The sequence below is a fragment of the Oryctolagus cuniculus genome, chromosome 8 (assembly GCF_051225735.1).
Source record: "Oryctolagus cuniculus isolate XC-2025 breed Fujian yellow rabbit chromosome 8, ASM5122573v1, whole genome shotgun sequence".
Taxonomy (NCBI): Eukaryota; Metazoa; Chordata; class Mammalia; order Lagomorpha; family Leporidae; genus Oryctolagus; species Oryctolagus cuniculus.
The window spans coordinates 132,604,756-132,632,501 of record NC_142874.1 but is presented as its reverse complement, the minus strand read 5'-3'; the positions used below and the strand labels follow the sequence as shown (position 1 = coordinate 132,632,501).

The window sequence follows — 27,746 nt, the reverse complement described above, 5'->3', positions numbered from 1 at the left end:
CCTGTGTGAACTCATCTTGGTGTGGACACCCCTTCCTGAGTGGTAAAAGTCACTCTTCTTTCCCCAGTACTGGAAAGGGTGGTGGCACCTCCTCAAACAGAAATCTATGCCCTGCTTTCACATGATGACAGGAGGAGGGCTGAGAACTCCGCCAACAGTCATTGATTCTCCACTTATTCAGCTCAAGAGGATCCTAATGTTGAAGTGGCTATTTGGGATGGCAATTCTCAAGTCCTTTGATATCACATAAAGCTAATTTTTTTTCAACAAAGATTTATTTATTTATTTGACAGATGAGTTATAGAGAGCAAAAGAGAGACACAAAAAAGAGAGAGATCTTCCTCTGGTTCTTTCCCCAAATGGCTCCAATGGCTGGGACTGGGCCAGGAGAAGCCAGGAGTTTCTTCTGGGTCTCTCATGTGGTGAAGGAGCCCAAGGACTTGGGCTGTCTTCTGCTGTTTTCCAAGGCACTTTAGCAGGGAACTGGATTGGAAGTGGAGTAGCCGGGACTCAAATAAACGTCCATGTTGGATGCTGGCATCACAGGTGGAGGCTTTACCTGCTATGCCACAATGCCAGCAGATAAAAAACTGCTACTAAATGTGTGACCTCCCTGTAGGTGCTAGACTCTCAGACAACCCCTACCTCTTGGCTTTTCCTCTGGCACTTGGCTAGATTTCTCCTTGGAGACAGAATGCAAATTATGGTAAAGCAACTTCAGGATTTGGCTATCCATGATCCTTGTCCCATTGACTCTTTGATATTCACATTCACCTCTGGGGATCTACACACTCTGATCTCCATGCTACCTGAGGGGGTGTGTGTGTGGAGCTCCTTTGAAATTGCATGTTTATCCCCAAACAGAAACAAATGTGGCATCTAGCTGCATCTAGCCCTCTTCACTCTGAATATAGGAATGACACTCCCCAAAATGACACTCCCTGAGCATTATCTCTGAAATGTGTATGTATTTTTTGGCCAGGTTTTAGCATACTGAGATCTTCTTTGAGAAACGTATGATGATGTAGAATAAAACACAAGGACTGAAGTCAAACCCTGTGCTCTGCTCTTTAAGAGCAGCACGTGCTTCGGCAAATTACAAATCCCTTCTGCGTGTTTCTCGTCTTAAAAAATATGTGTGTAGTGATATAGTGCATAATATTCACAGTGGCGGTGGTTGGAGGAAAAGAGATGATGGATGAGCACTTGGTGCTTATTCTCATATGTGGTGAACACTGCGTTTCAGGAGTAGACGTGAAATCAATATTATTTTATATGCTGAGGTTATTTTAAGCCAATATAACGTGAAGGCTCTATTATTTTATTTACAGGAACCACAATGTTTCAAGCCAATTCAAATGTAATGTCACAAAGTTTCAAAAACAGAAATGTTGTTGCAACCCAGTATGTACATATAGGTAAATAGGCGGCTTGCAAATGAGATAATCTGAAGTTTTTAATAAACTGTACTGAACACAGACTGCTAACCGTGCACAATAGTGTCTTCTTCCTTTTATAACAGTGCTTTTAGTATTCCACTGACACCAGGCCAGTGAATGTGCAATATTCTTAGTTACCATTATGAGGGACTCTGTGTATTATAGCCTCTCCACTGTCTGTGCCATGAGCTAGGGAAATGCTGGGAGCTATGGCAGCCACTATCAACAGGGAGCCATATTAATTATTTGAAATGTGCCTCATAAGAGGAATCAACAGAGTTTATTACAAGTTGAATATTACTTGAAACGGGAAGGTTACTCTAACTGTTATCATAATCTATGTATCATTAACTTTCCTTGTTTAGGAAAAGAGATTAACAACCCTGTAAATTACTATAGGGAGGGTGTGAAATAGAACTGCATATTACCTTTGTAGAAAGAATGGGTCCTCTTTCCCTGCCCAAACCTTCTTTATATATAAAGAAGCTTTTAAAATTGCCCTGAAAGGCAGGTGTTGTGGCACAGAGGGTTAAGTCCCCACTGGGGACAACCCCACCCCATATCAGAGTGCCAGTTGGAATCCCAGCTCCTCCACTCCAATCTGGTTCCTGCTGATGTATCCTGAAAGGCAACAGGTAATGACCCAAGTGCCTGGTCTCCTGTCAACTACATGAGAGACCCAGATGGAGTTTCTGGTTTCTGACTTCAGCCTAGCCCAGCCTTGGCTGCTGCAGGCATGTGGGAAGTGAACCAGCAGATGAAATATATGCCTTTTCTCTCCCTCCCCCTCCCCCTCCCCGCCTTTCAAGTATATGAAAAATAAATGTTTTTTTTTTTTTTTAAATTGAAGTGACTCTATAATTAGGCTTTCTTTCCTGAAAAATCTTAATTGCTTCCTGAACCATCGGTATACAAACAATAGCTACTTAAATTGTTAGTATTTAAGCTAACAGTTTTTTCAGTTAGTCTCTTGACCTTTAAAATCAACGTTGTAACTCCTTCAATTCTTAAGACAGAAAGTGTATTATAAATTCATATGTGAGCCAGTCATGTGCTTTGTAAGGGGAATGGAGGGGTGTATCCATCTGCCTACTTTTTGAGTTGTGGTTAGTTATTGTTTTCCCATCGAACACAGTAAGCACCTAAGAATAATTTTCTACTCAAATGATGGAAGTAAATCTTAGAGGAAAAAATAAGCAAATCAGGGTCATGAAGTGAACACAGTCAATCGTCTGTGTATCAGGGGCAGTTTGCCAGTGGTTATTACTGATTTTAAAGAAAATAAGTGCAGACATTGAGAGCAAAGAAACTTAGTGTCCATGTAATCTAACAGCAAAAATGGATACTTGCATTTTGTATCTTTAAGTTTTTCCATTTCCTTTTTCTTGTAACTTGTTTTCTAAAAGTACCACTCCATAGTACATTGGTAATTTAACCAAAAGGGGAAAGAAAAGTGAACTCAAGTGGTTGGAGAAGCACTTATTTAATTGGCTGATGTTTGTATGGTACATGCTATTTTTTCATTTGGGCAGATCTGTCTGCAGTTGATAATGCCTATTAATTCAACATGGAGTGAGGTGATGTGACATCACAAAAAACAAACCAGAAAACTAAAGTAAAAATCCCTCACTATGATGTATTCTTAACGTTTCTTTTTGGGTCCATAGGGCAGGCGCATCACGGGCAGGTGTCATACATTTCTCCACCAATTCACCTCGACTCTGAGCTGGAAAGACCCCCTGTTAGAGGTAAGGTTGTTTTCATTGGTTTGTTTTTTTACTTAAAGAAGGCTATGCATTCTTTGATTAATGCAGTTAATCAAATTAAAATGGCTATAAATATTATTTGACATGCATTTCCTGTTTAAAAAGCAGGAGAAAAAATAAAATGTGTACATAGTCTAGAGAAACACCAAGTCTTATTTATAAACTAAAATCTAAAGTATTTTTCTGAAAAAGTTTGGAAACCAAGTCCAGTAGTGATTCAAGGACCAGTTGAGATTACAGGATAACTATTGTGGTTTTTCTTGAACTTTCTTTTTTGCACTGTCCTGTTTTTTCACATCCAAATGTCTTATTCTAAGTCATATCAACAGATTTTTTCCTTGCAAAGTGATATTATTCTTTTAAATATTAATAAGACCATTTTGTCTTAAAAATGAGTAGTTAAAATTAAAAGTGTGTCTTTTTAAATTGACACCACCTGTTTCAGTAACAGATTTTTTTAAATAATCATACAAAATAAAAATTGGAAGGTAAACATTTATAAACTCAGAATGTAAATGCCAAATTCATCATTCTGCTATTTAAAAAATGCCTAGCAATGACTTTCAAACTGTTTCATGATGTTCATAACTGATATGATAGAAATATATATTAGAATTTTATAAATGCCAAGTGTCCTGAGATTATTCTTTTTTGTGGTATTAAGTACTATAGCATGTTTCCGCAGGGTTAATAACATGGTAAAGTAATTAGGCCTGACTTTTAGAAGTGCATTTGCTGTGCAGGGTGTTTTCTCTGTAAGTTTCTTCCTGTGTTTCCTGGCTCTGCTTTAGGATCCGTTCTCTGTTAAGCCTTCTCGTTTTTTGTTTTTTTTTTTATTTTTTTTATTTTTTTATTTTTTGACAGGCAGAGTGGACAGTGAGAGAGAGAGAGACAGAGAGAAAGGTCTTCCTTTGCCGTTGGTTCAGCCTCCAATGGCCCCCGCGGCTGGTGTGCCGCACTGATCCAATGGCAGGAGCCAGGTGCTTCTCCTGGTCTCCCATGGGGTGCAGGGCCCAAGGACTTGGGCCATCCTCCAATGCACTCCCTGGTCACAGCAGAGAGCTGGCCTGGAAGAGGGGCAACCGGGACAGAATCCGGCGCCCCGACCGGGACTAGAACCCGGTGTGCCGGCGCCGCAAGGCGGAGGATTAGCCTAGTGAGCTGCGGCGCCGGCCTTTAAGCCTTCTCAGACGGATGCCAGAGAGCAGCTCTGTGCTTACCGTGCTATCCAGATACCTGCTGTGCTTCCCTCAGTTACTGTATTTAAGATACTGTGTCTTATTTTGCAGGAGGCCTGTCTTGCTCCCTTGTTTGCATTCCCCTTAAGCAGAGGGGCTGTAAGTTAGTACTCCCCTCCTCTTGGCCATGTGTGCCAGGAACATGCTAGAAACCCATCCAGTGATTTCTGTCTGAGTGCTTGACAGTGCAGGTGACATGCAGAATTCTGAAGGATACACTCAGGCTTTTCAAGAGGAAAAAGGGGCAGAGAGCATGGGGGGGTCCCAAAAAGAAGAAGTAGAAGGAACCAAAGCCTGGGTGTATGGAAGTGAGTGTGCTGGACACAGAGTAAAATGGGGGCAGTTCTAGAGGGAAAGACTGGAGAGAGGAAATGAGGCAGGGAAGCTTCTATGTCTTGTACCAAGAAGTTTGTATTTTATTCTGGAGAAAAAAAGTTTTTCTTCCTTCCCCCCACCCCGAGTCAGTGGAGTGTGACATCATAACATGATCTGTTCTGGCTATGAGAAGGGTACCTCTGCTGTCACTGTAGATGGTGAGCTGAAAGGGAGACTGGCAGTACAGCTGTTTCAGTCGTTCAGATCCAAAGTGAAGGGGATCTGGTTAGAAGTGTGTCAGCGGCGGTGCAAGGATCTGAGAGATGTGCAGAAGAGACATGGCCTTTGGGTGAACAGATACAGGGACTGAAGCAGAGTTCTCTCTGAGGTTTCTGTAGTGGGTTACATGATTGGATGCAGCTCCAATTGGAAAGTTTGTGTCCCTTTCAAAATTCCTGTTGAAACTTAATGCTCGATGCAATAATTTCAGGAGGTGGGACCTTATGAGGTAATAGGCCATTAGTGCTCCTGAGTGGATTAATGCCCCCCCCAAAGTGCAATCGAGGCCATTTTCTTCTGTTGTTCCTTTCACATGTGCAAAGGAGCCCAAGGCACCATCTTGAAAGCACAGAGCAGACCGCACCAGACACTGGATTGGCCAGTGCCTTGATCTTGGATTTCTAAGCCTCCAGAACTGTGAAGTGTAAATTTGTGTTCTTTATAAGTTACCCAGGTATCTTGATATAGCAGTACAAAGGGACTGTCAGATCTGTGACATAATCCCTCCTCTGAGAAATAGCTATGAATTCTAAATGGATGCATTCTTTTAGGCATGTTAGTTCTTGATGGAAGTTTGTTTCCACCAAGAGGGAGACCTGTTTGTGCAAGTTGGTGACTTTAATAGAATTCAGTTGTTCAGCTATGACCCCAATATGATCTGAGAAAAAGTACTTTGAGGTCATATGAAGGGTAATGTGGCAGTCTGCATTCATCTACTTCAAAGCTCAGTAAATTAAAACAAGAAACATTTATTATAGTTCCAAGATCTGATTGAGTTCAATGTGTGTTGACTTAACTGAGGATGGTTGTTTAGTAGTTAGCAAGTTGGTCAGTTTTTTTGAAGGAGAAGGCTCACTCACATTTTTTCTCAGTTGCTTGTCATCAGGAATGATGGCCACATGTTGCTGTATCATTCAGTGGGTCAGTCCAGGCTCATTCCTGTGGCAAAAGGGTCTCCAACAACCAGAGAATCAGTCTTGAATTTCAGTGGCATATCAAGCCTCTGCTTGTATTGTAGTGGCTAATGTCTCATTACCCAAAGCAAATCAGACAGTCTACTCCAAACTTCAGAGAGCAGAAATAGATTCTATCTCCTGACAGAGGAGCCACAGTCCTAAATACAGACCATGGATGTAAAAAGTGAAGAATTTGGGCCTTTTGTAAACTACCATAAGAAAGCATATAAAAAGTGAACTAAATTCAGGATAAGACAAATAAAAAAGGTGACTCTGACTGGTAACATCAAGGGCTTTTGAAGTCAGTAAACTTGAAGTTGGAACTTCCAGAACTCTCCTTGGTGTCTTCAACAGCCACACAGAAGATCAGAAATATGAACTTCACAGTGCCTTTGTGAGAATTATGGATTTTACAGAACAGAGATTGCCCTTGGGTAGTCCTAGGTAAAATGTGGTTTTACCATGTACTTTTTGGTTGATGGCTATGGTGTATGGGTGGAGAACAGGCTTTGGAACCAGGCAGGGCTGTGTGACCTGTGTCTGTTTTTGTCTGCCATCTGTAGGCCAAGGAAGATAACGCCACCTTTGCATTCACAGAAGACTAAGTGTATGTGCTAAGTTGTTGGCAGGTATCTTACATATATCATGCTCTAAAGAGTTGGGAGATCATTGGCCTTGTTAAAAACGTGGCTGTAAAATGGCATCACCTTCCTGGTGGTGGCATTGAACTGGTAAAGAATGAATGATCTTGATCCAAGAGCCCTTTCAACTGCATCTCTACCTCAAACAGTGCTCTAACTGATGGTCTTGAGAGCTTCTAGTTCTCTGTGGATTAATGCAGTCGGAATTACAATCATAGCTCATGTAACATGGCCTTGAAACTAAAAAAATTAATTAGATAAAAATGGAGTTTGTACAAATTCCCAAAATAGCATTGAAAAAAAATCTTGTGCCTTTTTCTTAACAGTATCGAATATATCATTTAAAGACAAATATTAGATAGGAGATAGAGTTAGCTTAAAAATAAGATTAATTTATAACCATAAGGTTCTTCCTCTCAACTATCAACCCCTATCTTCACTTACTGATTTTAAATATCTTGTACCTTATTATTGATATTTATATGCAGTCCAGTTATACACCAAATTCCTCATATCTCTCTGTCTCTGTCAAGAGTGGGGGTGAGCAAAGGATAAAGAGAAATATTTCTTTTGTTGTAGGTTCGTATTTGAATTTATATCATATAACAAATTAAATTCTTCAAATAATTGTAATTGTTTCTCCTCTTTATGAGATTATAGAATACCTTTTTTGAACAACCTGTACACTAACACTAGCAAACTACCTTGGCTGTCCTTTTTCTGCTATGATTTTGTATATGCTGAATCTGTGAGAGAGGCCTTGGGACCTTCCTCCACTGACAGTAATTCTCTGTATTCTTTTGCTTTCCTTTCCTATACCAACTTCATCAGTCCATGTGTATGTTCATTTGGCAAGAATTTTTGCTTTTTACATTCATTTTTCAGTATTGTATGGACTTGACTAAATTCATACTTAATTTCCTGTTATTTATAAGTCTTGCAGTATGAAACAAAAACATGTAAGATACATTCATGTAGCTATTGAGAGTAGCACAGGGAATTTTCCTCTGGAAAATAAGAACTGCTAAAACACAGTGACACAAAAGCCTGCTTCAGGTGCTTTGCCATTTTATTCTGATCTCATCTGAAATATATTTGATTATTTGGTATTTTCTTTGTTTCATAGTTATTTTAGTATGAATGTTTGAGATAATTAAGTACTTGTTGGTAACTTTATGAATTGTGGTTTAAACCTGTAATTAAAAAATGCTGATGTTGGTACTCCCCCACCCCCAAAAAAAAAGACCTGAAGCAATCGAGACCCTGGAAAAACAAAAAGACAAATATCACATTTTCTTTTATTTGCGGTCATGAATATATAGAGAATATGAAAACTATCTGGGTTTCATCATTTGGTTTACAGTTCTAAGGAACGCTTCACTGAATCTTACCTTATAAAGGACGATGTACCCTTTATTACACAAGTTAAAAAAATGAGGCAGGAATAGTGAGGACTCTTGGGTCACTAGTAATGCTTTGTTATTCATTTGAGTGTTGTATTGAGTGCAGATGATGAGTGCAGATGATGAAAAAAAAAACCTCCTTTATCTACACACTTAAGTGCTTTTCTTGAGGTGTGTGCATGTGTGTATACTGTATTTCAAAAAAGTATTTTTTCAAAAAAGAAATCTGTGTGTCCACGGGATCCTCAGATCACAGAAAACATGTAATATGATAAAGCTGTATATGCATCTCAAAATCGTTTGGCACCAACATAAACTTATCTTAATTCCATTTTCCATGAACTTTGTGGCCATTGCTTCATGATGGGGGTGTGCTCTAAGAAACGCATCTCCAGGTGATTTTGTGGGCACCCATGAGAGTGTACAGCTACATCACTGGGCAGTGTCGTCCTATGGGTTCACTGTCGTGTGTGCAGCATGTTGTTGACCGAGATACTATTTTCCTGTGTGTGACTGTGCATACAACTTGTATAAAATCACATTCTTATCTGCCTTTTTTTTTTTTTTTTGGCCCACTCACCTGTGAGTCACCTTGGAAACTTGTTATTATTGTTAACTTGAGAGTTAGAGAGACTTTCACAAAAACAGAGCTCCTACCTGCTGCTGGTTTACTCAGATAACAGCAACTGCAAGCCAGGAATGCAACCCTCCAAATACTGAAGCCAGACCCAGAAAGCAAACTGAGGACTCCAGTGTGGGACAGGGGCATCTTAACTGCTGGGCTAACCACCTACTCCTCACTTTGCTTTTAACCCATCTAACACCATCCTACTTCCTTTCAGTTTCCTTGGTTTAATTTTCACTCCATGTTTCTTAAGGGAAAATGTATTGCTGTGTGATTTATTTATCACAATATTTTTTGTTTTCTAACTTAGAATTATGTCCAACATGCCCTTAGTAACCAGAAGGAAAATGTACAAAATATCCTTGAATAAAACGTACTCTCTATAGTTTGCAAAATAGCTGTTGTGTATACACTCAGTGGCACTTACCAACTAATGAGCGAATTTTGGAGATTCTGTGCCTTAAAGCTAATGTGATCAAACATGGCATTTGGTCACATAATTTATGCCTGTGATGACTTTATGAGCAATCTTCAATTTACAGATTTTTATTACTGAATAGGGGTGTAAATTCCAATAGTTTACTAGTGCATTAATGTCACAATACATTACAAGGTAATTAACCAGAGCTGCCACTATAAATAGAAAAATAGGCACAGCCCTCACTATAAACCACTTAATAAAAAGAAGACCCTGAATCAGCATTTGCCATTATAGTCATTTCTCTTGCCGTCTGTCTCATTAATCAGGACTCGTAAAAAAAATAGCTTCATCTAGAAGCGCTATTATTTTTAAACCTTTCATTATTAAAACAAGTTTGTTACAATTTTGTAGTTAATTTAATGGGATGGATTATATATTTCTGTATGCAAATAAGTTCTCCATGCCTTTTAGACATATTTTCCAGTTTTATTTAAGTGGAAATGAACGAAACACGACTTTGGTAATTTTGCGGCAGATTGGTAAATAAGCATGCTGCAGTACATAGCAGGGCTGGTTAAGAGTCGCAGTGCTGAAGGTCATGTGGTCTCGCTAGCTCTCCTTTCTCGCAGACTTTATTGCGCCTCAAAATTATTTATGAGCAAAAACACCTACTGCAAAATCGTTTCTGGAAGACAGGCAGAATCACTCAATGAAGATGACTGAGTGGGAATTTGTGTAGAAGCTGGACCAGGACCCGGAGCAGAAGTATACCTCATCTGAGATTCAGACACTGGCTGGGGCACGGCCTCGAGTTGAGAGTTTGTTTTCCTTTTCTTTTCTGCCTGTTTCATTGCTCCTCTGTACAATCTGTGGCAGGCTTAGCAGTCAGTTTTAGAACCCAGCCCAGGCATTCTGTACCGTATCACTAGTAATTGAAGTTAGATTAATTCCTGCCAATTAACAACAAAAGATAATGATTTCCTTTTTTTTTTTTTTAAGATTTATTTATTTTTTGCTTGAGAGTCAGAGTAACACAGAGAGGAGAGGCAAAGAGAGAGAGAGGTCTTCCATCCGATGGTTCACTCCCCGATTGGCCACAACAGCTGGAACTGCGCCGATCCGAAGCCAGGAGTCAGGAACCTCCTCCGGGTCTCCCACATGGGTGCAGGGGCCCAAGAAATCTTCTACTGCTATCCCAGGCCACAGCAGAGAGCTGGATCGGAAGTAGAGCAGCCAGGACTAGAACTGACGCCCATATGGGATGCTGGCACTTCAGGCCAGGGCGTTAACCCACTGTGCCACAGCACCAGCCCCAAAGATACTGATTTCTAAGAAAAAAATTCTGTGTTTTTCCTACACTTGTATTAGTGAGGATGATAGTCTGAATGTTTTGCTATATAACAAATTAGAAAGTTGTCAGATACTCTCTGGCTTCCGGTATCCAACACCACTGAAATGCAGCTGGTGAAAACCTATTACATTTGTTTCGTATCATCTTTCTTGAGGTAGGATCGCAATAAAAAAAAGCAAATATTGAATACTCATTTATATGTTTGCTAACTTTGACATTGACAATTTATACTATGAGAAAAAGATGAAATGCTTGCTCGTAGCTGAAAAACTGCATCAATTTTTTCTAACTTTTTTCTGATAATAAGCTGAGTAATATAAACATGGTTCAATTGGCACATAATCAATGAACTAGAATAATACGAGGCATTAAGTTTCATGTGTGAATTGAATTACACCAAGCAAACCGCACATTGAAAATATTTTTTAGGGTTCAAAATAAGCAGATGGCGCTGCCTGGTGCATCTATATTAAAAATAAACTGTAGCCAAAGACTTAGCATCACAAATTGGAGGCATTAATACACGGTTTTATCTAGTGAGATGTGAAAACATTTGAAATTGATTAAAATATAATAGGAATGTGACATCTGGCATCTTATTCAAGAGTCTCCATCTCTACTATTCGATGATGGTGCTTTTTTAGTTAATTTGATTAGCAAATATTATATGGCAGGTTGTTCCCTGCCTTTACTCACCTTTTTTTTCTGTAAGATATTTTGTTGTTTAAAAGGCAGAGTGAGAGAAGGAGGGAGAGACAAAGAGAGATCTTCCATCCACTGGCTCTCTCCTTAAATGGTCACAGCATCTAGGACTGGGCCTGGCCCAAGCCTGGCTCCATGAGCTTCATCTTGGCCTCCCATGTGGGAAACAAGGGTCCAGCACTCTACTATGGGATGCCAGCAGTGGCTTAACCATAGAGCCGTCTCCCAGCCTTTACTCACTTTTATTCCTGGAGAATAAAGTGAAACTTGGTGCAAACACAGCACGTGGATCATAGTTAATCAGTACTCTTCTATTACCACTTATAAATGCCAAACAGTTTTTGCATCATTTCAGTTCACTGTGGACACCTACAATATATAAGCAGAGTATATGTCTTGTTATTATTCAAACAAATGCAACTCCCATTTATTTAAGTACAAGGGTATTTCAAAAATTTTCTGGAAGAGAACATTAAAGATATGTTTAATATGGTGCAAAAGAATCTCAAAGTCATGTGTAGTTTTCCCCATGATGGGTATTTCCATGAACTTTTTGAAGACCCTGCATATACATGGATTTCAAAAAATTTCTCACCAAATCTTTCAACTCAGTTTTCCATTAACTTTTTGAAGTTATGTTGCATGTGCTTTTCCTCAAACACGGGGAAAACTGCTGCATATGCATTGTCTCAGTGTCACAAGGACCCTTTTTTTCAGTTCAGACCTTGGGATCATCATCATTCTATTACCAGCATCAAATATAGTACCATAAGTAGCACTAATTAAATTTGGGTTTAATTTGATTGAAATTGAATTCTGAATTTAATGATAAAATTCACTCATTATTCACTATTGTCAAGAAAGAGTGGCCGGTGGCACGGCTCACTAGGCTAATCCTCCACCTAGCGGCGCCGGCACACCGGGTTCTAGTCCCGGTCGGGGTGCTGGATTCTGTCCCGGTTGCCCCTCTTCCAGGCCAGCCCTCTGCTGTGGCCAGGGAGTGTAGTGGAGGATGGCCCAAATACTTGGGCCCTGCACCCCATGGGAGACCAGGATAAGTACCTGGCTCCTGCCATCGGATCAGCGCGGTGTGCCAGCCACAGCGCGCCAGCCGCGGCGGCCATTGGAGGGTGAACCAACAGCAAAGGAAGACCTTTCTCTCTGTCTCTCTCTCTCACTGTCCACTCTGCCTGTCCAAAAAAAAAAAAAAAAAAAAGAGCATAAAATCTTGTAAACCTACAAAGTGCTTTTGGAACATATGTTATTGTTTGAAAGGTAGTAGTTATAGTTTGAGATAACTTAGCACATTCTTGCTAGTCCTGTTTAGTCTATTGTTTGTAGAATATTCTGAGAACAATTATTCCAGAAAGTAGAGTGATCTGGTTTTTCATTTTAGGTTCTCAGTCAACTGGTGATTTTTTTTTTGAAGTATAGGATTTATTTACTATTTATTTGAAGATTTATTAGAGTTAGAGAGAAAAAGACAGAGAAAGAGAGAGATGGAGAAAGAGAACAAGATCGTCCATCCATTGGTTTACTTGCCAAATGACCACAAAGGCTTGGGGCTGGGCCAGGCCAAAGCCAGGAGCCAGGCACTGCATCCAGGTCTCCCACATGGGTGGCAGGGGCTCAGGCACTTGGGCCATCTTTCAGTACTTTCCCAGGTGCATTAGCAGGGGGCAGGACAGGAAGTGGTGCAGCCCAGGCTTGAACTGGTGCCTATACTGTATGCTGGTGTTGAAAGCAGTACTGAACTGCTTCATTACAATGCCAGCCCCTCTGGTGATCTTTAAATAAGCCAAGTACAAAGAGACAAGAGATTTGTTCAAGTTCTCCTTTCGTGTTGGCTGACAGAATGACATTCTTAGGACTCAAAGGGCATTAGATGGAGACTTGATGCTGTGGTGGTCTGAACGTCCTCCAGGAGCCACGTGACTGATGGAGGCCCACTAATAATGACCATTGCAATGAACATGGTGGTTCCCCTTGGATCTTACAGTGAAAGGAAGGGGAAGCCAGCAGGACCAGGGTGTGCCTAGCGGCTGAGACGAGGGTTAGTCCTTTGAATGCCACCGTCCTCACCTCCTACCCTGAGCATACTCACTGGCCAAGCTTTCCTACGTTTGCTGCTATAGCTTCCAGGACTTATCAGCTCTCTCATTTTATCTTCACTTTCAATCAGGAAAGTGGGCAGATGGCCCACTTAATATGCTTAATATTTTCTAAATATCACAAGTTTTTACAGTGTTATATTGTTCATCAGTAATGATAATAATAGCTAACATTTACTATTCACTTTAAATCATGTTCAAGCTAAAAATAATTTTACATGACCCTCTCCAAAATTCTCAAAGAGAACCCATCATAATGTTTTCAGGATTTCTTCTAGAAAAGCCATTTTTGAGTGCACCTGGCTTGGGATAATCAACATTTGTTCCTGACTCTATTCTAAGCCCTCACATGGATTATTATTTAATTAATTCCCCAAAGCTCAATAAGCGGGTGGTATTTACACTATTTCTTTGTGAATGAGAAAATGAGGCAGAGGTACTTAATGTAAGAAAAATATCAAGATTAAATATTTAGCATAATAGGATTCAAATCTAATATCCATAAAATCTAATCTCTATAAAACCTGTTATTATGGCTTTTCATCTACACAGAAAGAACTGTGGCTTAATTTCTACCTCTATATCCTGTAACACATACTTTAAAAAGGAATGTATTAGCTGTTTTTAGAGACATAGTGATAGCAAGAGAGAGAGCAAGACACTGCCCATCTGCTAGTTCTCTCCCCAGAATGCCTTCGACAGACAGGGCTGGGCCAGGGGCAGAGCTGGAAAGCTGGAACCCTGTCCTTATCCCCCATGTGGTGGCAGGGACCCAAGTACTTGAGCCATCGCCTGCTGCTTCCTGGAGCCCACATTAGCAGGGGGCTGAAGTCAGGAGGAACTGAGCTGGGAATTAAACACAGGTACTCCAGTGTGGGGTGCAGGCGTCCTAACTGGCATCTCAATGTTACGTGGAACACCTGCCCCAACACATAATTCTTAGTGAACCATCACCAGCAAGGGGTGAGAGGACCTGAACATCTCTAATGTAGCATTTCTCAGAAAAATTCCTCTCCATCCCCAATAGTTGTTTTGAGAACACAATATGCCACAATGGTTTAAACACTTACCTTCCATCTACTCAGTGAAAAATGATGTTATTGTGAGGTTGTTGCTTTCTTCTATAAAATAGTGTTTTTCCCTACTACCTTATTTCCTCTTACTCTGTTTTATAAAAGTCTTACTTATTGTTTCTCTCAAAAGAGGTGTCTAAAATCATACTACAAGAAGGAGGTCAAATAGCTTGATGATGTATTGTTACAAATTATATACAAGACAGTGTACTAAATCTTGTATATTATTTACAATAAGATATATTCGTTTTAATTTTTCCAATATTCTCTCTCCAAAATGGTTAATGTAAATGTGAGCGTCGTGGCTCACTAGGCTAATCTTCTGCCTGCAGCGCCGGCACCCTGAATTCTAGTCCTGGTTGGGGCGCCGGATTCTGTTCCGGTTGCTCCTCTTCCAGTCCAGCTCTCTGCTGTGGCCCAGGAGTGCAGTGGAGGATGGCCCAAGTGCTTGGGCCCTGCACCCGCATGGGAGACCATGAGAAGCACCTGGCTCCTGCCTTCGAATCGGTGCAGCGCGCCGGCCTTAGCAGCCATTTGGGGGTTGAATCAAAGGAAGGAAGACCTTTCTCTCTGTCTCTCTCTCTCTCACTGTCTAACTCTGCCTGTCAAAAAAAAAAAATAGAAAATCGGTTTATAGTTGTACAGTAAGAATTAATTGCCTGGCTGCCTGGAGCAGGTAGCTGGCTCATAGTTGTGTTGGCTGCTCCCACTAAAGCCAGAGTGGGTGAATACGGAAGTCTGCTTTGACCTCCCAGTGTAACCATCACCCCATCCCTACCTGCTGAATGTCCCCAGCCACAAAGTTGCAAATTATTTGGCATATTCATTTGATACATGCATGCCTGCCTGCACATACACATGCCACTCAGGAGTATCTTGGAATATCTTGGAATATCTTGTGGCCATAGAAGTAGGCATGATAAAAACTATAATTGGTCAATCCTCAAATTTTAAATTATCTTTTATTCTTAAAGTCAACTGCCTGAGATGGGATCTCTCTCTTCTGGATCCATTCATCCATTTATACCTGTCCAGGGGCTGGGTTGGTTATGGATAAAACATCCACGTATGTGTCAGCACTTGGAGAATGGTAGTCTTTTCTCCCTTTCTGCTAAGAGGCATTTGCTTCTGTATGGGCAGCAATCACCTTAGCTGTCATTCATCTGATAACAACCCAAGCAGCGGCGTTGCCTTTACACTAAGAGGTGCTTGACTTTCACAATACTAAAAAGCACTTTTCTCTGTGTTCCCTGTCCAGTTCTTAAGAGCACAGCTTTAGAAAACAATATCCAGTACAGTTAAGCTAGTGTCAGGATCACCTGGGTGGAGACCAACGGAAGTAGGGAGCCTGAAGACCAGTGCCCTCATTTCATCCCGATACCCCATTTCTTACCATGGACTAATCCCACAGCCACAGTACCTGACGTTCTCCAATAACAGTCCTTCCCAAGGTTCTTTACTGTTCAAATACAAAGGTGAAATTGCTTTGTAACCTGTAGAATGTTAACATATACTAGTTAATTTATCAGCAGTGCTATTTATTGTTTTAGTCTGAAGCTCTGTATAACACATTAATGGTGATATCAAGATGTTAGCTCAGACCTCCATCCCCACATCCCCACCCCACCCAACACATTTTTTTTAGACAGTGGCAAATTATACATGGGTTAGATTCCACAGTTAGTAAGGCAAAAACCAAAACAAGCCAAAATACCTCCTTAAAAATCCCATAACGGGGGCTGGTGCTTGGCACACTGGGTAAAGCCGCTGCCTGCAGTTCTGGCAAACTATTTGGGTGCAGATTCGAGACCCAGCTGCTCCACTTCTGATCTAGCTCTGTGTTATGGCCTGGGAAAGCAGTAGAAGATGGCTCAAGTCCTTGGGCCCCTGACCCCACATGGGAGACCTGGAGAAGATCCTTCCTGGCTTCAGATCGGTGCAGCTCCAGCCATTGCAAGCATCTGGGGAGTGAACCAGCAGATGGAAGACCTCTCTCTCTGCCTCTGCCTCTCTGTATCTCTGCCTTTCAAATAAATGAATACATGTTTAAAAAAAAAAAGTTAAATCATTCCATGAATGATGATATGGCAACACTGTGTTATTCCTGGATGTTGAAAATGTGAATATCAGAATATCCCTGATCTCTGTTGTGTGTGGAGATGTGGTAGGGATGCTCCTGGATCAGAGCGGAAGTTAAAGACCTGCCCAGGAAAAAAGGAAGGAAACCTTGGCATTACCAGCAGCTACATTCACAGCATACACATGTGCAACCCTGTTACCACCCTGTAGCATTAGAGCACTCAGTCAGAAGCATTTTACCATAGAGGGAGGAGAGAGGGACGCAAGGTTTAAGATAACTAACAGAGGCTATAAAAGACAGCCCTTGCATGTGAATCTTCCGAGCCACTACCAGCATGAATAAAACACTGCTTCTTGCTAAAAGCTTCCAAGTCCCATGTCTCTATTTGAATATCCCACTACAGAGAAATGTATGTGTTGAGAGGTATGGGGAGACAGACAGAACTCAGGGAATGGGATTCCTGCTCCTCTGGCCATGCTGGGTCACATGCTTATTGAGTAAAATGGCAGATGGAATCTTGCAACAAATTCTTTTTAAGTATGTTCAGTTGATTTTAAGAAAATGCATGCTAGGTATGCTGTACCATAGTGAATGTTTGTCCTGTACTCTACAAGGCACAATAGAGTAACGTGCAAGTGAGAAAAGATTTCTGTTCCCTTTGTCTTTAGTTTGCAGTGGGGTACGTAGATAGTAGATGAGTTATTAATTATATCATCAAGATCATAAATAAATTATGATAGCAGCCATAAAAAAAGAAAGATATAGAGTGATTGGCTATCCAGGAAAAGCACTCCTGGGAGAGGACCTCGGAGCTGCTACATGAAGAGTGAAAGTGAGTTGGCCCAGGTTGCAATTGAAGGGAAAACACTGCAGCAGGAAATTCTTGGCATGTTAGCTCATTTGTTTCTGAAGCAAATATTGGCGCAGGCCTTATGTCTTCCAGTTACTACTGGGATTGTACAGTGTATAAGACTGTGAAGACTTCTGCTCCCGGGGAGCGTATACTGTAAGCAGAAGAGGAAAACTATACAAGTATGAGAAAAAACATTAAATAGAGGAGCCAGTTTCTACAATGTAGTGAGATGAAAGGAGTAGGGATACAGACAAGACCTGACTCATCCCTTGATCATGCCAGGGCCTCATAGGACAGTAAAGAAGTTAAACTTTAAGAGCTGTGAGTAGCCTCGAAGGGCTTTTACGCAGAGTACTACATAATCTGATTTTGATTTTTAAGAGATGATTATAGCTACAGGGTGGAGAATGGCTTAGAGAGAGGTAAATTCAATCACGGTGGTGTGGCCTTTCCTCAGAATTTCATTTACAGAATTCCCTCCTGTCATTTCAATTCTCTGAAGCTTCTCTCTCCCCTCCACTTTCCAAGTTAGTTCCTGGCCTCTGGGTTCTGTGACTTCTCTCCTCCAGGTACAGCAGGACAATTTGGAAAGGGGCAAATTGAAATTGTGGGACTAAGGGCTGAGCTCTTCAGAGGCATTGCCTGAGGCTGCACAAGCCTGGCTTCCAATGTACGCCTTGGGGTTGCTGTCCCTGCAGACAGTAAGAACATTGAGACTGCTAACAGATCACTAATGAGAGGCCTGCCTTTGCTGAACCCAGGTGGATAGGATTCTCATGCTAGGCACACTGAGGACTGAGCTTGTTAGAGCAAGAATAGATTTAGACCCTTGTGAGGCTGAGTCCACATGGCCCCCTTGCACTGAGTTAAGTTCAATGTGAACAATTGGCACTGTATAAATTGCAAAGAAAGTGGCAAAAGGGACTGTGGCCTAGATTAGAATAGGTCTTTGTGTCCTAAATCTAGCCATTCTAAATAGTCTATAGATACAGGGAAGCCACAGGGACTTCAGTTGAGAAGGCATTAATGCGACAGTTTGGCACAATAATATTGACTCCAGAGCTTTCAGTGGACTAGGAGCAGACAAAATGGCCATCCAAGGGGACAGGGTCATGTGGGTTAAGCCACTGCCTGCGAAGCTGGCATCCTGTATCACTGTTGCTTTGCATCCCAGCTGCTCCACTTTGAATCCAGCTCTCTGCTGATGCAATTGGGAAAACAGCAGAAGATGGTCTACGTATTTGGGCCGCTGCCACTCATGTGTGAGATCCAGGTCTGGAGATCCAGGCTCCTGGATTTGGCCTGGCTCAGCCCCAGCTATTGAGGCCATTTAGAAAGTGAACCAGTGGATGTGAGATTGCTTTCTTTGTCTCTCCCTCTTTCTCTGTAACTCTGCCTTTCAAATAAATAAATAAATATAAAAAAGAATCACAACCTCGATGGGATCTAAAGAAGACAGAATGGATTCCCTAACGTTACAGAATAGGACTTGGTGATGTTGGGAGAAAAATCTGATTTCTTTCTAATTTGGGTGGGCATTGACGCTGTTCTGGACGCCAAGAGCAAATAACGTTCAGACTAAAGGTCACCCATGGTTAATTCTTAGACGGTACAGGTAACATGAAATATGATTGGAAAGTGTTTCCTTTCAGTCTATGAGAGAAGGAAGAAGAAGTAAAAAATAATTTCAGGAGCTCCTGAGACCCTTAGCCTTTTCTAAGTGATCGAATTGGCCCTTTGGTGACCAGGTGGTTAGTTATCCCAAGATGTAATTTATTTAGAAAAGTATGACTAGTAGGTTTATGTGATGGTGAATTGATAAAGCTCTTTCCCAGCACTTGAACAGCAGGCCTGCCAGACTCTGTTTAGGTTTTAACAAATGAATAAATGAGTGAGAACCACCTCTGGTCCCTGCCTTTTCTTTGTTTCAATGGTTTGAACAATTGTACTTCTTGATTTCAAATGCATGTGTTCATTTCAGAGGGGTACCTCAGGGCATATTTGTTTGTTAGATAAAACCATTCTTGAAGACAGAACACAGAGGATACAGGCTGCTCTGTGAGCATATAAAACCCGGGATACCAGATGGAAAATGTCTTAGCCTTGTACTTCTGATTTCCTAAAGTTAAAAACAAAACAAAACAAAAAGAACAAAAATGGGTAAACAGCCAAATTTTGCTTCTGTTGGTTGCCCGTATTATATAAAAAATCTGGTATGTTACTGAAAATGAATTTTCAAAAGCAAGCCCTCAAGTTTGAAATGACTCCATTCCCCTCCCAAAATATGTAGCATTAATTTTCCTTATAAAAATCTAACCAGCTAAAATATTTTCTGATGAGTTTAAGTGCATATGAACTACTGCTCTAGAGAATTTCTTAATTGAGTACTTCATTCTGCACTTTATTGAAATGTGTACTTTGAAAACATTGGTGAAATTTGCCATTTCCCACCTGGCGTCAGCAGCAGCTGGAGCCGGGGCCATTTCTGCTGGCCCATACTCAGGAGCACTAATCTAAAGCAAATGTCGCATGCACAGCTCTGTCCCCGCCTCCTCTGCTGTTAACCTCTGTTAGGCAGAAGGAAGAGTGCAGTATCTGATTTAATTATAGCCTTCTTCCCATTTCTCCTTCCTCTTCTCTTTCCATTCCTTGTTCTTGAAACCTTTTATTAGTGGTCGTGCTCTTAACTGAAATATTTATACGGAAAAGATTTGTTTTCAATGAGCAGATGGGCCAGTCCTAAGACAAGCTGCTGTATTAATAAACATGTGTGGTGCCTCATCAGCAAAAGAGCCTATTTTGACATTTCTTCCGGATGATTTGTGTACCCTATCACTACCACACCTGGTACAGGGACAATAAATGGGCACTTAATAGTCAAGCAGTGTGCGGACACCTTCCATTATAACTTCATTATGTCAGATATAATCATCTATTACTGAATGTCAGGCACTTAATTTATGATCAGTTGCCCTGTGGAATTAGTGGTCATACAAATGAATAGTCAATTCATGTCACTTCTACTGTAAATCCCCTTCTCTCAATACCGGCCCCCTCTTTTAAACACATGGAATTAATTTTATATCCATTGCCATTCTAGAATATAAGATGTTCTGTTTTATATTTGTGAAACTTGAGAGGAGGACACATGTGAATTATGTGTAATGTAAAATTCCATACTCAATTCCAAAGAGGTATGTCAAGGCACGTATCTGTTTGAAACAGTAAGTGAAGTTCTTGTTTTTTGTTTTTTTTTTAGATTTGTTTTTATTTAGATATATTGAAAGTCAGAATTACAGAGAGATAATCTGCTGGCTCACTCTCCAGATGGCCACAATGGCCAACACTGGGTCAGGCTGAAGTCAGGAGCTTCATCTGGGTCTCCTATGTGGGTGGCAGGGGCCCAGGTACTTGGGCCACTATCCGTTGCTTTTCCTGGAGTATTAGCAGAGAGCTAATTGGTAGTAGAACAGCTGAGTTATGAACCTGCACCCATATGGGATGCTGGGGTGGCAGGCAGCAGCTTTACCTGCTGTGCCACAATGCCAGCCCCAGCTGCAGTTCTTCAGGCCCTTTTACTAATGAACTTTACTTTGATTTGAGGAGAGTGGCAGTGCTCTTATCAAAACAAAACAAAACTCCCTAGGCATTTGCTATGTAGCATTCTGAATGTAGTTAACAATACTCTACTGTACATTTAAGAATTAGTTGAGAGTAATTTGTATTCGTTTTTCTTTTTTTTTTAAACCCCAATTTCAAAAAGAAAAAAGAAAAGATTTCCCCTTGGACAACATAAACAGGTATACGGTGGCACTGTCCAAAGGGATTATGCAAAGTAACCGTGAAGAAAGAAGCTTAAGTTTGTAAGGAAGTAGCTGAAGGGAATAAAAAGAGAGCTAGTAAGCTAACTGTGCAGGTTCGAGAATTAATGTTCCCTGCTGGCATTTGCGGATGCTTTGGGGCCTTTATCGTGAACTAGGAATGTGAAGAGAAATTCACCATGTCTGTTTTCAAGATCATCATGAGAATTAGAGGGATCCAGCTCGAGAATACTCCCAACTGAAGTTGCCGTCTATGAGAAAGACCCTTTCCGAGATGTCTGCACTGCTCACCAATGAGAAAGGACCAGATCAATGAGCCCAGCTATATGAGAAATGCAGTCTCAAAGCCGTTTGGCAGCCAAACCATTCCTGGCCTGGTCCAGCGGTCACTCCCATCCTGGCTCCTCAGTGCACCTGGCCTGCCAGCTTCCCGGTGACACCAGCAGGTGCTTGAAGCAGAAGAATATGGCCAGGAAGTCCCTCTGACTGCTGAGGAAGGAACACTTGAAGCACCACTTCGTTGACCTGAAAGACCACCCTTTCTTCTCATGGCTGGAGAAGTCCACAGAGAGAGGGCTGATTATGGCCAGGGCCTGGGAGGGAATGTGTGCGGTGGAGACATGCCCAGCACGACTGGGGAGAAAATCCAGCCGTGTGCAAGACAGGTGCTCTCTCTAGGACTTCTGCTTTCAGGTTGGCAGAGGCATTATTCATGGCAATGATTTGGTAAAAATTGCTGGGAAGTGTAAGAAATGAGCCTGTAGTCTAAGCCTTGAAAATTGGTCGACCACGAGTCTTGTGTGCATGAATGGGGCCTATGAATAAGAGATCTGCTTGCTGGGCTCCAGACACTGCCCTTCTTTCCACTGACTCTCAGAAGCAATCAGGATGGACCACTGTTTGTAAGCGTATTTACCCACGAAGACTTTGGAATCTAAAGGGGAAAAGAAAAACTATTGAACCAGTCAGATTATGAAGAAACCGAATGTTACAGAATGGCAAAATAAGTATCACACTGATAATAGAGATGGATGGTGTGAGAACGAATCCACTTTAGATAGGAATACCATGTTAGTGTTGCCTCAGGCTGTTTGAACAGCTAGAGCTGCTGCAAGGGGCTTCCATCTATGTCATGGCATCACTGACCTAGCTGTCTTCCATCCACCTCTACCTTTCAGTGTGATGAATGGTGGCACTCCCACTGGAGGCAGAATGGCAGGAGATTATTCATTTTTTTTTGTCTAAAAAGACATGTCATGTAAAAACAAGGGAAAAACACTAAATGGGGGATGCCAGGGGACTTCGTCCCAGCATCCTGAAGAATTACAAGCCTCGGTACTATGAAAGAGTGCAGTAACCAGGGCAGTTTCTCCGTTCTCCTCCCTATAGAGAGGTAGTGGTCAGAAGACACACTAGCCACTCGGATATCCTGTGATCCGAGTGACTGCAAAACTCACTAAGGTACCGTGTTATTGGGGATGACCTTCTAATAACTAGACCAAATGCCATTGAGGGTTATTTGGTGAAAGCAAAGATGGTGTGCAGTGGCTCTGAGTCTCTTCAGAGCTGCAGCCTCCCCCAGAGAACTGATGGAGACACCTGCCTTTTACATATCCTAGCCTTTGGCAAGTGTAACCAGAAGGAAGGAGGGGCTGGCAGCAGGTCTCAGCTGCTGGCAAAAATTTCCAAAACCTGCAAAGTGAGCTTCCCATGGGAGAGCCCCGAGGCAGCTGAAGCACCAGCCAGCAGAATAGCTAAACCAAAGTGCCTGTTCTAAACACCAGACTGGTACTTGGAAGGGAACCATGATCATTTACTCTCTCTCCTCACCGTCTTAATATGTCATCATTTTCTCACCGCTTCATTGGATGGGCCACATCAGAAATTTAGCTTGAGTATCTGAAATCTTGCAGAAAAAGCTGGTTATACAGTCACTTTACTGGTTCAGAATCATCATTTTTCTCTCCCTTACAATCTCAGGTTCATGGAGCACTATATACAGAGCCAAAAGTGTTTAAAGCAAGATCTTGAGGGGTTTTTGTGCAAAATAAAACCATTCAGTGAACCTCACCATCTAGAAATTAAAGAAAATAGGCTTATTTGTATCTTTGTCCTCAAATTTATTTTATTTTGCTGGCTATGCCAGGACTGAATTGTAGATAGATGCATATTTCGTGTTTTGTTAGTAATAAGGGAAAAAAGGGCTACACTGAAATTTTATATAAAATAACTTACATAATCTTTCTAAGGCATTTGGTTAATTTTGCATTTAGAAAAATGTGCAAAAATGAACATTTGACATTTTTGTTCCCAGATACATTTTTTTTTTTAATTTAAAAATCGTATTAGTATGCTGGCAGTCTGGTGTAGAAGGTTAAGCCGCTGCCTGAAGTACCAGCATCCCATATGGATGCCAGTTCGAGTCCCAGCTGCTCCACTTCCCATCCAGCTACCTGTTAATGGTCTGTGGAAAGCAGCAGCAGATCTCCAAGTGCTTAGGGCCCTGCTACACATGTGGGACACCTGGAAGAAGCTCCTGGCTCCTGGCTTCAGTCTGGCCATTGCAGCCATCTGGGGAGTGAACCAAGGGATACAAGATTGAGCTTCCCACCCCCTTTCCCCACGAACTCTGATTTTCAAAAAAATAAATCTTCAACAGTGCTATGGCACAGCACGTTAAACTGCCATTTGCAGCATAGGCATCCCATATGGGCTTCAGTTCAAGTCCCAGCTGCTCCACTTCTAATCCAGCTCCCTGCTAGTGTGCCTGGGAAGGCAACGGAGGATGGCCCAGGTCCTTGAGCTCCTGCACCCACGTGGAAGACCCAAATGAAGCTCCTAGCTCCTGAAGCTTATTTATTTAAATAATGAATAAAATCTTAGAAAAAAACATAGTAGCACATGGTTTTAGTTATCATACACACTGAAATTGAGTTTACCAACTGGTAAGGAACAAAGAAAATATATAAAAAATATTTTAATTAAATTTTGAAATAGAAGATATATAAAAAGTAAAAATGTGAAAATGTATTGTTAAAAGGAAATAGCACATAGTAGATAATAGAATATGATAATTAATTATTGCTACATGGATATGGAAGAAGCCTTTAGCCTAATTTCAGTTTTTATAACAGATTTATTTTATTTATTTGAAAGTTACAGAGAGAGGGAAAGAGAAAGAGAGTTAGAGAGAGAGGTCTTCCATCCGCTTGTTCACTCCCCAAATAGCCGCGCGCAATGACATGAGCTTAGCCGATCCAAAGCCAGGAGCCAGGTGCTTCTTCCAGGTCTCCCACGTGGGTGCAGGGGCCCAAGGACTTCGGCCATCCTCTGTTGCTTTCCCAGGTGCATTAGCAGGGAGCTGGATTGGAAGTTGAGCAGCTGGCACTCAAATTGGTACCCACATGGATGCTGGCAGTGCAGGCCAGGGCTTTAACCCAGTGTGCCACAGCGCTGGCCCCAAAGTCTAATTTCAATTTATGCAGAATGTGTTCACTCACAACAAAATGACTACAAATAATGACAGTTACAAATGCTACCTTGAACAATAAACATTCAGTAAATGTCAAATTTAACAGAAAACTTTGAGATATAGCATTTATTGTACACTATGAAGCTACAAAATGTAAAATACTTTCAGTTCAACAAGAAAAGGAATGACTCCAAACTGTACACTGCTCTTCCCTCTAGGTTATAATTAGAACCATTTTTTAATTAAGTTCATTAAACTGGGAATGTGGAACAATCATTAGAATTACTTGTAGGAGCCGATTGAAGAATATCTAAAGAAAAATGACAGATTTTTGAGAATTCACACATTTATTGACTTTATTCCTTTCTCAAGTTTCACGTAGGTTAGTTGAATGAATCTCTCCCAGATTTCTCCACTAGGAAGACAGCTTATTACATTAAAACATCAGCAGTGTATGCTGTCTGAGACAGACATTCTGTAACTAGGTTCCTCTCTAAACTATGAAAACCTGCTCTTGTGTGCCTATGGGATAATATTTGGGATGAAACTTGCTGAACCTTGGAATCGAGAAAGTCATAAACACCAGGCAGAAGCAATTAAAGGCTCATGTTTCTTTATAGAAAATCCACTGGAGGTGTTTTTTTCTTTTAATTTGTCCTGTGATTTAGAGTGGATAGTATTAAATGATTGATATGGGACTTTATAGTCTCAATTTTATCCATCAGGTTTGAATATGTGATATTTAAGGCATTGTACAATTTCTAAAACTATATGAAGCTGAATTTCCCGATTTGAAATGAAACCTGTGAAACTCAGTGTCTGCCTTATGCTAATATATTCTTTGAATAACAGTATTATTCATGGATACTTATTATAGTACTTAATAACATTTCATTTTTAAATGACTGTATTTACCATGAAACAAATTTACTTCTATGGCACTTTTTGTAAGTTCTCAATTAGGAAAAAAAATGGTACGTAATTTCCATTTTTTTTGCATATAAAATCTTTGTCTCTACAAATATGCAATTTAAAATACAATTTTTACCCAGCTTCTACTCAACTGTAACTACACAACTGCATAATAGAGAAAAATTGAAATGTAAGACTTAGGAATATCTAATCATATAGGAAATATCATTAGACATTCCATTAGCAAATAAAATACGGTTAAGAGTGGTCACCATTGACTACATGGCAATTCTAGGCCTGGTACATTGTTCATACTTTATATCAGTTATTTCTAATTCTTACAAAGACTTGGCAAGGTAGATATTTTTATGTTCATTATAGAAATAAGAAGTGGAGGCTTAGAGAAATGAAGTGGTTTATCCAGCTGTTGGGTTTTAGAGCCAGGATTTTGGACACAATAGTAACTACATTTTCTATAGTTGGTAGAAGATACTAAGGTCAAGGAGGAAAAACTTTCCTGTCTGCTTTTAAGTTCTACTGTTGGAGACCTGTGATTTAAACTAACCAAAGGCAGCTTAACAGGAGGAAAAGCTTATTTGCAGTTGATGAATAACTCAAAGGAGTGTTTGGAATTTGATGCTGATAATACCTAACTTGGTAGGGAAAAAGGCTTTCATGGCTTATTTAGGAAAGACAAGTGGTTTTTTGGAGAACAAAGAGGAAGTAGGAAGTTGTGATAGGGGCCAGTGTTGTAACATACCAGGTTAAGCCACTGCCTGCAACACCAGCACTCCCCATGGACACTGGTTTGAGTCCTGGCTACTCCGCTTCCATCTGGCTCTCTGCTAATGCACTTAGAAAAGCAGTAGGTGATGGCTTAAGTACTTGGGCCCCTGCCACCCAGATGAAGCTCTGGGCTTGTCCTGACCCAGCCCTGGCCATTGAGGCCTTTTGGGAAATGAACCAGTGCATGGAAAATCTCTTTCTCTCGGCTTTTTTTTTTTTTTTTAACTTTTATTTAATGAATATAAATTTCCAAAGTATGGCTTATGGATTACAATGGCTTCCCCCCCAAAACGTCCCTCCAACCCGCAACCCTCCCCTTATCCACTCCCTCTCCCCTTCCATTCACATCAAGATTCATTTTTGATTCTCTTTATATACAGAAGATCAGTTTAGCATACATTAAGTAAAGATTTCAACAGTTTGCTCCCACACAGAAACATAAAGGCTTTTCAATTAAATAAATAGATCTTTAAAAAAATAAAGTTGTGATGTGTTTGTTTATATAGATGTTAAACTGAAATTCTTGATACAGCAAACTCTGAAATAAGAGGGTGTATTTTTCACATTGCATTATGGCTACTGGCAGATATGGGACCAGGTCCTGGGACATGTTCCTGCAACACCCACAGCAGAAGAGCTAACATTTGCAGATACGTCCCCTGGACACTTTCATAGCATCCACTTTGGGGAAGGAGAGCGTTAAGTTGCTTACGTGGAAGCAGCATTGGCTGGAGCGGAGAAGGGGGTGTGATAAGCACAGCCAGGAACGCTGTGGGGTGGGAGGACCGCCCGCAAGGTGAGGCAGGTGTTGCTGCTCACTGGTTTGGGTTTGAAAGCAGGCAGCAGAACAGCCCAGGGCATCCGAACGGGATTTAAGATCTCTACACAGGGACAGGAGTGTGAAATAGTCTCGGTTGTTTCCCGTGGCTGTTAGCTGATTAACCTGCCCCATCTGGCCTCCCCTCTATCCACCATCCCTTGTCATGAAATTTAAGGGGTCTCAGAATTTTTATCTTGTTGCAGGTGTGGTGGGTCTTTCTGTCCTCTTCGGGCCATAAAACTCCGGAGGGGGAATTTGTGGAAGATAGATTCTCTCGCTTTCCCCTGGGAGTAATCCTGCCCTAAAGAGGGAATTTTTAGCAGCCTTATGTTCCAGAAGGTACTGTCTTTAGGGAAGTGGAGAGAAGTCTGCTTTCTGTACCTCTTGAACCTCAAATGTCTCCACCTTAAAATGATCTTCAAACCAATTCTGAGTTTCTAAGTGGCCCCACACTAGTATCTCTTATGAAACAACTTAAAAGTAACAACCACGATAGTTGTCTAGGAAGAAAAGATGGCACTATTGTGGGTTAATGGGCCTTCTTTCCCAGGGGTGGGCATCGCATTCTCATTCCAAAGTCAAATGAAGTGAGAAGTGCACTGATGGACCTCCCAAATGAAGAGTTCCCTTCTATGATGTATTTTATGCATGGAGGAGGAAGCTTTAGAACTGCGTGGTTTGT

At 41.1% G+C, this 27,746-nt stretch overlaps 1 protein-coding gene across 18 annotated transcripts in view; it reads left to right on the top strand.

The window, feature by feature from the left end:
* Positions 1-27,746, top strand: part of ADGRL3 (adhesion G protein-coupled receptor L3) — an 868,573-nt gene that overhangs the window by 610,109 nt on the left and 230,718 nt on the right. For all 18 annotated transcript variants that reach the window (XM_051819791.3, XM_051819792.3, XM_089302717.1 and 15 more), the window contains one exon: positions 3,107-3,187. In XM_051819791.3, coding sequence (XP_051675751.3) covers positions 3,107-3,187 — 81 coding nt within the window. The remainder of the gene's footprint in view (positions 1-3,106; positions 3,188-27,746) is intronic.